Source organism: Trichechus manatus, unplaced genomic scaffold (genome assembly GCF_000243295.1).
Source record: "Trichechus manatus latirostris isolate Lorelei unplaced genomic scaffold, TriManLat1.0 scaffold00018, whole genome shotgun sequence".
NCBI classification, from domain to species: Eukaryota; Metazoa; Chordata; class Mammalia; order Sirenia; family Trichechidae; genus Trichechus; species Trichechus manatus.
The window spans coordinates 3303259-3315673 of NW_004443954.1; the positions used below are offsets into that span (position 1 = coordinate 3303259).

Consider the following 12415-nt stretch of genomic DNA (forward strand, 5'->3'; position numbering starts at 1 on the left):
GCGGCGAAGGAGGAGGAGGAGGAGGAAGGCGGCGGTGGCGGCGGCGAAAGAGGAGGGGAGGACGGGGGCGGCGTCGGACTGGAGCCGAGCGGCGGCGCGAGCTGCCCGGAGCGCTGTCGCGAGCTCGCCCGCCGGGCCCCCACCCCCGACCTACACCCTGCCGTGCCCAGCTCTGCCCGCGTCCGTGCCCCCGCGGGGAGCGCGCCGGGGCTGCCCCCCGAATGACGGGCGGAAGGTTCGACTTCGACGATGGCGGCACCTACTGCGGCGGCTGGGAGGAGGGCAAGGCGCACGGGCATGGCATCTGCACGGGGCCCAAGGGCCAGGGCGAGTACTCGGGCTCCTGGTCGCACGGCTTCGAGGTGGTCGGCGGCTACACCTGGCCCAGCGGCAACACCTACCAGGGCTACTGGGCGCAGGGCAAGCGCCACGGGCTGGGGGTGGAGACGAAGGGCAAGTGGATGTACCGGGGGGAATGGTCACATGGTTTCAAGGGGCGCTACGGGGTCCGGCAGAGCCTGTGCACCCCCGCTCGCTACGAGGGTACCTGGAGTAACGGGCTGCAGGACGGGTACGGCGTGGAGACCTACGGGGACGGAGGTGAGCGGCGTCGCAGGCGGCTTGGCTGCTCCGCGAGGTGGTGCGGAGGGCTTTGCCGGGGAAGCGGGGAGGACTCGAGGCGCACGTGTCCGGAAACCCGCCAAAACACCTGGGGCGGCCTCCCACCCACCTCCCGCGCTCTCCCTTCCCCAGAGGGTGCGCTGGGACGGGCTTGATGCGCGAGGGTTTGGTCTGACCCCACTCTTGGAGCGGGCGGTGTGTCCACACCCGGGGGAGCGAGGCGTGAATATACCTGGCCGGCGCCAGCGCTACACTGCCACCAGGAGGGCTTCGCTGGAGAGAGGGCGCTGTCACTTGAGCCCGTCACATTACGTTCCTGATCCCTCCCTCTCCCGGCCGGGTTTGAAATTGCCACTCCCGTAGAGTTAGAGCGAAAGCTGTGGGGCTGGCGGTCGGTGCTGACCGTTCACCGGATTGGTTTCACGTGGAGTCGTATTTCGATTCCGGCCCTCTGGTAGCCTAAAGATAGAAGCCAGTACCCCATAACTAGGATGTTGGGAAATTGGACCGTATTTGGGGTGCATTTGGAAGCATCCTGCTTATGGGAGAGGAACAGCCACCTGATGCAGGATAGGGTTCAGAGAGTGTGGGGTTTTCTTCCTCGTTTTCATTCAGCGCTTTAAAGTACTGGTTTTCGGCCAAGAAAATAATAGCCTTTGCTGACTTGGAGATCTTTGGACAAGTAACTTGAAAACGTTTTATAAATGAATTCTTAAGTCGTATCTACGTTAAAAAAAAAATTTTTTTTTTTTTTTTTTGAAACGGATGTACCTCTAGCCTGGGCTAGCTACTCAGCAGCTATACATCACCCCTGAGAATGGCAGCAGCCCTGCGACACTGATCTACATTAAGGTGTAGACCCAAACAGTTTGCCAAACAGTTTGCCTGGTTGTGAACAAACTTCACCTTATTTTAATATTTAACTACTTGCCACAGAAATCGTGTAGGTAATACAGAAGTTCCTTTATTTTTTTAATTAGAAGTGTAGGTTATTGAAACGTGTCAAAACCTGATGGATTTAATTGCGTATTAAGCTGAGAAAGATGAATGGCTTATCCTTTGGCAAAATAAACTTTCTGATAATAAACATAATCATATTTAATTGAAAAGAGTTGTAACAGGCAATGTCACCGTTTGCAATTAAGCAGCTCAGAGTTGGAGGATATTAAAGGGATCCAATTAAAAGTTTCTCCAGCCCACTGCAGCCTCAGTTATGCCATTGCTTATATAAAAGCTTATACAATTTCTACACTTCACTTACTCAGAACACTTCAGCAGTGTTTCAGATGCAAAACAGCAGAATGGTAGGATTTGCTAAAAAGGACATCGTTCCATCCTGCAGTATAAATAAAGGATATGGTTTTCTGATGGATTAAAAAAAAAGCAAAAACTTTCTCTAACACTTTCCTATGGGCTGTGAGTGTTGAGTTCCACAGTAGTTAATGAGGGCTCTTAAATGTTCTGAATGAGCATAGAGTACGTTGGTTGACAGCCCTACAAATACGTTAGTTTGTGATTGGATTTTATTGGAGGCCTCAGCTCTGCTACTTAACTAAATCCCATGCTCACAGTGGAAATTTTATTGTTTTAAGATGTGTGCATTATTTTAGAACCTTTCGAGAAGGCTGTGAATAGTTCTCTCACTTCAATTTGGGAAGGTTAAAAATAAAATTAGTCTTTTAAAGTTCCTGTTCATTAAACAAAATGTCTTGACTTTAGAGTATTCATTATACCTAGTAATCAAAATATATATAGCATAGTAAAGGTCACCTGTGTGTTGTAGAAGCCTAAATAATTGGGCACCATGGCTTTCTGGATAAGTTGCCTTCTGTTTTAAGACTAACTTTTAAAAATTAAAAAACAAACCAAAAAAAAAAAAAAAAAACCTTAAATCATCTAATATGCTACAATTAGGAAGAAAGAAAACTTTTTAAATCCCTGTTGAACGTCTACTCTGTGCTGGTCAATTTTCTGCTTTCTTTCAGATGTCACTTCATTTCATTAAGAAGTCCTTAAAGCTGTCATGACAACATGGAGATCCTGACGGAAGTGTATTGCTATAACTTGTTTTATACAAAGATTTGGGCCAAAATAGGAAATATCGCTTTCCCTGTTCTTACTTAAGATCTAGCTTGTTTTTGCCCCCGCTCTCCCCGTCGCCACGTGTGCGTCCATGTGCACCTATTGGATTTAAGAAAATCTGATTCCATGTATTTTGTGGTGACATTAAACTAAAGGAGGAAGGAAGTAGTAACTCCATGTAAGAAGTATCACTTAACTTTTTTATTAGTGATTTTCTGTAAGGTGTTGTTGAAATAGAAACCCCCTGAATATTAAGAAAAAATTAGAACCATACAAGAAAATCCAAATCGAGGTGCCCAGCATTTTTTTGTGCAGATTCTGATCTGTTGTACTTCGTTTTTCCACTTGACATAAAGCTATTGAAAATATTTAGGAAGACACATTGCCTTCTTAAGTATATGCAGACTTGTACATACCCATTCAAGTCTAGCATAGTGCAGTCTAAATGTGACTGAAACTCTTTCTGAACTGGACGCCTTCCACCTCAAGATTGTGTCATTAAAGTGGCTAGATCTAGAATATCAGCACCAGATGAAAACCATGAACACAATTTAAAACAAAACCTGTAAAAATAACTTCTACGCTCGTGAGATACACATCTATATTTAAAGAATCAAGAGGAACTAATTAGAACTTTATTTGAGCCACAGGAAGAAGTTAGAACCCACCTGCTTCACAAAGAAACAGAGAGGCCCCTTTTCTAGCTTCATTGACTAAACCAAACCTATTTTAAATTTCAGACAACCTGCTAATAGTTTGACTGTAAGTAGGTTTCTAGCAATTCCACAGAGGAATTCTACCATATACTGTGCTTTAACAGAATAGCATGGGAATATGGTCAATGCCTCTGTATCCCCCTTGGCCTGTTTGGCAATTATGCAAAGACTTAAACCTTTTACATTTTTGCTGTTGCCTTAAACTACTTGGATTTTCAAGCGATGCTCCTTTGGAAATTCTAGATACTAGTCTTACTACTTTTGAAGATGCCCGTTTAAGGAAACTAGTTGTTAATCTTCCCTCAGTATTAAACATATACCAAGATATTATGATTGTGTTTAAAAAGTATAAATACTTATTGATATCAAACAGCATCTTTGGAAATTCTTACACCAAAATCAATTTGTCATTATGTAGAACGTTAGAATTAAAAGGATATGATTACAGCAATTCTCTTTTTTTTTTTAGCATCTCAAACTAAATATTAAATATAAGGTGATTTGTTTTAATAAGTTTAACTCAGGCTGTATAACTTCTATTCTGAATTGAAATTTTATCTATATAGGCAGAGGAAAAGTCATAGTTGAATTTCCTAAGAATTCAGTTCCCTGTTGAGGTGGTAATGTTTGGGGATGTCTAGTATTCAGTAGGAAACTTCTCAAACTGAAGTGTCCTATATGACTGTCATACTTTGAGGTCAGTCCCTTTGAGAAAGCTATGACCCATCCACCTTCTCAGAAGTTCACAGATGGCAGGTTAAGATTTTCACATCTATCCAGAATATGACAGTACCAGACCATTTAGTATTTCACTGTCAATTTGCTATTGCTATGTCTATATGATGTAAATATATCAGACAGAAGGTCAAAACTTTTTACTTTGGAGACATTCTGGTTTAACTGTTAAATGCAACAAAAATAATCATCCCTTGTTAACACCATGGTATACAGTCACTGATGTTTTTACTCAGTATTTTAAAAATATTTGATACTCAGCAGAAATCTGTGCATGGCAGTATTAAATGCAAAGTGACTGCAAGATCTATATAATCAGAAACTAAAAGAGGTCAAAGACAGCCTGTAATCATGAATGATTTTCTATGATACTGTGAATTGTTATGAATATACAAAAATAATTACATTAAAAAATTTTCCACATAGCTTCTTTTGGTGGATACTAGATCTTAAAATTTGGTGTTCTCTTTATACAATTACATTTGCCTTTAATTGAAGAAAGTAGACTTGATTGTCAAAAGAAAATTCTAAGTTACCTAATGTTAATATCCATTTCCTCCTAAAACTATTCTAAAAGCTGCACCAGATTTATTTTGTAAACATCTCTGCTTATTTAATAGAAAGACTTACTGAAAACAAATGCTTGTAAACTAGAGATTATCCTGTTCATGAAAAGATACAATCAAAAAAAAAACGAAACAAAACCCATTGCCGTCCAGTCGATTCTAACTCATAGCTACACTATAGGACAGAGTAGAACTGCCCCGTAGGGTTTCCAAGGAGCAGCTGGTGGATTGGTTAGCAGCCAGGCTCTTAACCACTGTGCCACCAGGGCTCCCAAACGTACAATAGTCATTGAAAAAGTCATCTGGTGTCAACAAAGTCTTAACAGACATCTCAAATACATCTTTGCGCTGAAATGAGTTCCATAATGGGAAAAGTGGAAGGTTTCCACTGGCCTTATCTCAGTTTCTCAAAGGGTAAAGAGTATAATCTGTTTAGCTACCATAGCTATTTACTGGAAACATAGTTATTGAACACCCAGACTCTGTACAGTATCAACACCCACAGACTCAGGCCACAGTAGCCTGGAGTCTGGGAATTTTGTGCTCTTAAATGTCGTAATTCCTGCCCTCAGGGTGCTTCTACTCTATAACATGATTTGCAATTCAGTGGCAGAGACCAGGTAATAGGGAAATGCATGAAGAAAAGGACAAGGAGAAAGAAGAGATTTGACAAGTAATAAATGGGACAAACCTAATCCTTCATTTTCCCATAATAGTTCAGTATATTCATTATATATATCGTATTTGTCAAGTCACTCTTAGCTCAAAAAGTTTCACCCAATTCTTAATTGGTAATCCTAAATATTAAACAGTTTTCTTACCCTCAAAAAAGGTAGTGAATATAATAGAAAATTTAAAACGCACGCTCCACGTATCTATCGGATCGCTAATAATAATGCCAAGTCTTTGTGCTTGTTGGAATGCTATTCCGACATAGGCCTAAAAGTCCTGTTGAGAGTTTTCAACTGAAATTAGTAAAACTAGAATAAAATTCACAAATAGAACTCATTTCATCTTCTACTGTTGCACTACCCTCCAAAGAGGGAATTTTGATGTGTTAATTGTAGGGGGGGAAGAAGAGAGTGGTTTTCTAATGATCATTTTCTATATCTGAAAGTTAGATGTTTTCATCTGATACACTCGTATACTTTTTAAAATGAAAAGTTAAAGTTACTAGGCTATTGGAAAATGCTATACAACTGCATTAAAGCCATAGACTTAAAATTACAGGGCAGGGATTCACAAGTGAATGAAAAGGATTCCTTAGGGTTGACTTGGAAATGTGTCGGATTTGATCGTGGGCTTGCGCGCTCTGCCTCAAGGCTTTCCCAGGGTGCATTCCCTGTGCTTACAGACGACTGCACCCCTTCATAGCCCCTACTCACGCTGTGTTTTCTTGCCGTTTCTTGAAGGTACCTACCAGGGTCAGTGGGCCGGCGGCATGCGGCACGGCTACGGCGTGCGCCAGAGCGTGCCCTACGGCATGGCCACGGTGATCCGCTCCCCGCTGCGCACCTCGCTGGCCTCGCTGCGCAGCGAGCAGAGCAACGGCAGCGTGCTCCACGACGCTGCGGCCGCCGCCGATAGCCCGGCCGGCACCCGTGGTGGCTTTGTGCTCAACTTCCACGCAGACTCCGAGCTCTCGGCCGGGAAGAAAAAGGGCAGTCTGTTCCGAAGAGGCTCCCTTCTTGGGAGCATGAAACTCCGCAAGTCAGAATCCAAGTCTTCCATCTCCAGCAAGCGCAGTTCGGTCCGCAGCGACGCGGCCATGAGCAGAATCAGTTCCAGCGATGCCAACTCCACGATTAGTTTCGGCGACGTCGATTGTGATTTTTGCTCCGTGGAAGACCACGTTGACGCCACCACCACGGAAACATACATGGGCGAGTGGAAGAATGACAAGCGCAGTGGTTTCGGCATCAGCGAGCGCTCCAATGGCATGAAGTACGAAGGCGAATGGGCAAATAACAAGAGGCATGGATATGGCTGTACCGTGTTTCCTGATGGCTCCAAAGAAGAGGGAAAATACAAAAATAATGTTCTGGTCCGTGGAATAAGGAAGCAGCTCATACCAATAAGAAACACGAAAACTAGGGAGAAAGTGGACAGAGCAATTGAAGCTGCACAAAGGGCGGCGGCCATGGCGAGAACCAAAGTGGAAATAGCCAATTCAAGGTATGTAAATACGGGGCGGAGGGTTTGGCCGGGTCGTGCAGTCCAGTGGGATAGCAAGTACTTGTCTGTTGGCGACAGACACCACCAAAGAGGTTCTGAACCGCCAAAAACCAAGCTGGAAAATGATTAAACCTAATTGAATGAAGAGTCTAAGATGTACCCACACTGTTGTGAAATTTATTTCCCATCATCGAAAATGCTGAAGGCACGTTTGAGCTCTTTTATTACTGCCCTAGTATTAACATAGCACGATGAACTTCAGTTATACTCTGCATCTTCCTGAGTCTGGATGTTCCTTTTTTTTTTTTTTTTTCTTAAAACTATCCCACACTGCCCCAGAGAACACTGCGCTTTGTGTACCAGAAGGAAAAGATCAATCCACATGAAAACATATCTAGTTTAAATGTGTACTTTTATTCTCATATTTCAGTTAAGCTGTGTACAACTCCCTCTGTAAGATTACTTTAATGCATAAAATGCTAATTCTTTTTGTTGGTGCCTTATTGGTGAGATGGGTTTTGAGAAGGCCACCAAGATTTAAACGTGGCAAAAATGGAAAGTTACAGGACAAAATCTGCGTGCGTTGTTTAAAATGGCAGAGCGCGTCTGTATGGAAAGAGGGGAGGCTGAGCCCCCCAAGAATCGCCTCATTCTGTGTAGGAAAGATTAGATCACTAGTACATAAGTTAAAAGGAAGAGGAGGAGGAGGAGGAGGCCTGACATGGACAGATGAGACTGTGAAGTTACCTAGGCTGGAGGAAAGTAGAGCAGTAGGGAAGGGCTGAAATGAGGAGGAGAAAGTGAGTGAATAATAGATCGAGGGTGGGGTGCATGTGGGCCCAGAAGGCAGATGTGCTTGAAATTTTACCATTAATAGTGGAGTTCAGAGATCAAGAGAAAGGGATGGAGGAATCTTTTGGGAATAGAAATTTATTAGGGATGGATGTCATTTGTTTGACAAAAAAGAAAAAAAGTTTATAAATGGACATTTTTATTTTTAGGCTTATTTAAGTGGGTACTGACTGGCCACGGTTTTGTGTGACTTGAGGCATAAATTTAGCATAGAACATCAAACATCCTTTTCCTGCTTCAGTAATAGTACTCTTCTGTAGAAGTAAACCTCTTTTTGAACCTACAAAAAAAAAATGATCATTTCTACAAGATTTTACTCTAAGCATTAAATTAATGAACACACTTTTTTATCTGGTTGAACCATATGAAATTTTTAATATTTGACCTTTCTGATGTGCAGAAAAAGGGTGATTTCGTATGGTTTAACGTAATACTTCCAGACTTCTGAAGTTTCTTTGTTTCTTTTCTTTTTTTCTTAACTACTGGTGGCAGGGTAGTTAAGAGCTATGGCTCTTAAGAGCTGCTAAGGTTAGCAGCCATAGCTCTTAACCACCATGCTGCTCCCAGAAATAAATAGTAGCCTTATAATATGGGCATTCAAAAAAAAAGAAACTTCAGAAGTCTGAAAATATTAGGTAAAAGTATATGAAATCGCCCTTTTTCTGTACATCCAAAAAGTCATCAGAAAAGTCAAATATTAGACATTTCTAATGTTTGACCTTTTTGATGTACAGAAAAAGGGTGATTTCGTATGCTTTCAATACTTCTGAGTATCTGAAACACTAGTTGGAAATTTTTTGCATTATGCTGAAGTATAAACCCATTGCTGTCAAGTCGATTCCGACTCATAGCGACCCTATAAAGGACGGAGTACAACTGCCCCCATAGGGTTTCCACGGCTGTAAATGTTAACGGAAGCAGACTGCCACATCTTTCTCTAGCGGAACTGCTAGTGGGTTCAAATCTCAGACCTTTTAGTTAACAGCTGAACACTTAACCACTGCTCTACGAGAGCTCCTTATGCTTAGGTATACTATGTTAAAAGCCCTTATTAAGATTTCCATTTTTATTTATGACTACCAGTAATCCTTTTGTAAGTTAATATTTCTTGTTAATCAGGACAAACTTTGACGCAGGGTCTCTCCTGTCTTCTCTGCCGAGCATCTTTTATTTTAGATCATAGTATTCGCTGGTCACCAAGCATTGGATCTACTTGCTTTTCAGTTTCCTTGTGGATGTGCTGCTCGGCACATGTAATCTTGCTGACTTCCCTGGCCCTCTGCTGACTTGTAGAGCTCCTGATATACTTTTTGTCATGCCCTCGGGAGCCCTGGTGATGCAGTGGTTCAGAGGTTGACTACTCACCAAATGGTTGGCAGTTCAAATCCACCAGCCACTCCTTGGAAACCCTATGGGGAAGTTCTGCGCTGTCCTGTAGGGTTGCTGTGAGTCAATCGACTCCATGGCACCTAACGAGAACCGGCATCTTGTGTTGAGTGCTCTTATAGAGTCTTCCGTTTTATTTTCATCTTACAACCTAGTGATATACTAGAGGCACTTCAGTCTTTGTAGATGGAAAATAAACCTGTGAAGGACGGGCTAATAAATGGCTTTCCTATGCATGTTCTGATTATCGACTTAGTAGTAGTTAAAAGTGGAGGAATCTACCTAACACAGGAGGACAACCTGTGGTGCAAGGATGGGCTCTGATTACACAAACATCAGAAGACTCTTCCCCAAGTCCTAGCCACAGTCTCTCTGTTGAAGTCCTTTTGGAGTAGATGGAGTACTGTAATGTATAGTTTTATGATCAGGAAATCTTTGGCTTAAGACCTTCCACGTTTGGCCCATTAACTACTTATTAAAGATTACACTATTTAAAAAGCTCAATTGACCTTTTATATTTTACTTATTTTCACTGTCTCAGTCTCATTTCCGGATCCCTCCCTTTAACGAATGCTTCAGATACAGAGTTTTGCGACTTGTTTTTGGAGAAAGTAGATAAAGGATCTCCTTATGGTAGCTCTGAGTTTAGCATTCTTTTTTTTTTAAAAAAAAAAAAAAGTAAAGTTTTTTAAAAATAAAGAAAAAACTTCTGTTAATGTTTCAGAGATTGCTGCCTAGGGGAAAAGCTTTTAATTACATAATTGTCATAAACCATGGCCCTTTATAACCCCTGAATATATGATCAGCTCTTCCTGGCCCCTGTAGCAGTTGCTGTTCTTAGTGTTTTTGTTTTTAATATCAAAAGTTTTATACTCTGGCTTCTCTTCAGATAGCGTAAATCTTTCGGCTTTTAAATATCAAAAGTTTAAGAGCATAAGGTGATACCGTCCCTTCCCCCCAGTCATGGCAGAATAAGAGCTGGAAACCACGGCTCCTGGCAGCTGCTGCTGTTGAAATCACTAGTTCACCCTTAGCTAGAAAGGGAGATGAATGGTCAGTTAACAGTTAGCAACCATTTCAGTTTGACAGTCCACCCAGACTGTCACCCAGAATAACTGTTATTCTATCTTGGTTCTTTTTTATGCTTTAGAAATTTTTATTTCTTAAGCCCTAGGGAAATGGATATGCCTTTGTACCATCACCCTACTTCATCTTCAGTTGGCTCTGAAGGAAAATAATTGTATTTTCCAATAATGTCTTCTCTTGGAAATCCAGGAGCCACGGAACCAATCCCTCTGCCCCAAAGAGTCAAGAAAATATGGTAGCTCTATGACGTTGCCTTTGCTTCTCTGATGAAGGAGTGGTGTTCTTCCCCAGTAAAACACGGAGGCTTATTTCTGCAGGTATTTTATGAATCCGTCTAATTCTTACTAGAACAAGGAATATGGAGATGATGCAACAGTAAATGGTAGACATAACATGGTAGATACTAGAATTGGTAGATACAGATAGTTTACTAACAGGGTAGCACTTAAAGAATGAAGACTCTAAGAGATGCTAATAGTTTGCTAAACCATAAAACTTTTCTTTAGGTTTCTGTTCTGATCCCAAAAGTACTGTGTTTATAAGATATTACAAAATGTTTTATTCCCTCTTGTCTTGGTCCTGAGGGTGAAAACTATCACCTTGAATTGAGAAAGGGCCTAACATGATTTTTTAAGAAATGTTTGAGAAACAGGAGAGAACCCTGAACATTTCAAGAACTATAAGCATACACTTACTGAGTCTGCTCTCTGCTCATGATGTCGTCCCGACAGCCCTGTTTTGTAGATAAACTACTCTCAGAGATGTTGAGGCCAGGGAGTGCTGAGCCTGGAAAAACCCAGGGCCCCCAGTCTTTCCTCCAGCAGGGTTTACCCTTTGGTAAAAAAAAAACAAACCAAACCTACTGCTGTTCAGTCGATTCCGACTCATAGCAACCCTGCAGGACAGAGAAGAACTGCCCCATAGGGATTCCAAGGAGCGGCTAGTGAATTTGTACTGCCGACCTTTTGGTGAGCAGCCAAATGCTTAATCTGAGCCCTGGTGGCCCAGTGGTTAAGAGCTCGGCTGCTAACCAAAAGTGCGCAATTCAGGTCCACCAGCCACTCCTTGGAAACCCTATGAGGCAGTTCTGCTCTGTCCTATAGGGTCGCTGTGAGTTAAAATTGACTCCATGGCAACGGGTTTGCTTTTTGGATCTGAGCCTTAGAAGTAATAAGTATCCAAGATGATGAAAGACCATAGTGAAAGGAATGGAGGGTGCTGTCCTGAAGCAGTTGAGAACCACAAGTGTTTGGTTGTACAAGCTTCATTGTCTCAGAAGAAGGGAAATAAAGGGGGAGGATGGAGAGTTGGTAGTAACTAATGGTTAACTTGCTCAGCTGCTAACCAAAGGTTTGGAAGTTCGAGTCCACCCAGAGATGGCTCAGAAGAAAGACCTGGTGATCTGCTTCCAAAAAATCCTGCATTGAAAACCCTGTGAAGCACAGTTCTGCTCTGACACACATGGGGTTGCCATGAGTTGGGATGGACTCCACGGCATCTGGTTTTATTCCATTCTGCAGACTCTGCTGCCTCTGTGGCCAGCCTCCCTGAACCTAGTAGGGTGCTTGGCTGGGCAGCTCCTAGTGCTACTGCAAAGTGTCAGTGATGGGAACCGCCTCTCCCACCCCGTTAGGCCCCTTCAGGTGGTAACAGCAGCACATAGACAGGTGATGTCAGGAGGGAGACCCTTCTGTCCCTGCCCCAGCCTCTCCCCACTGTGGTCTCCAAGGCTGTAGGTGGATGGAAGCAGCCAGATAGCATGTGGAGGGACTCGTGGGCAAGCGACCTGGCGAGCATGATATGCTTGCTGCATCTCTTCAGAACTAGAGGCGGGGCTTAATGTCCCCCAGTGTTGGGCTTGAGTATAAAGGTGGCACATACTTTTCCAGTAGGATTTTTAAAGCTATACTTGTCTTTAAAAATATTTAAAAAAAAAAAAAAAAATGACTTGAGGCCAAATAAGATACAAATTACTTTTATTTTTATTATCAAAAAATTCAAACATTGAGAATAATGTGGAGAATAGTATGCCAAAGCCCCCATGTACCTATACCAGCTTAAACAATTATGGACTCAGAGATACTTGCGTTTTATTGTTCCCCTTGCCATTCTCCCCAGATTATTTTGAGGGAAATTCCACCGAAAACAACCACAAAAACACCTTGGTTCTTGTTGGAAGCCCTAGGCAGCTGCTCA

The 12415-nt window shown here is 42.5% G+C and overlaps 1 protein-coding gene across 1 annotated transcript in view; it reads left to right on the forward strand.

The window, feature by feature from the left end:
* Positions 1-153: 153 nt before the first annotated feature.
* Positions 154-12415, forward strand: part of JPH1 (junctophilin 1) — an 82496-nt gene continuing 70234 nt past the window's right edge. The window contains exons 1-2 of the mRNA XM_004372517.2: positions 154-600; positions 6133-6895. Of these exons, the coding sequence (XP_004372574.1) occupies positions 222-600; positions 6133-6895 (1142 nt within the window). The 5' untranslated portion in view covers positions 154-221. The remainder of the gene's footprint in view (positions 601-6132; positions 6896-12415) is intronic.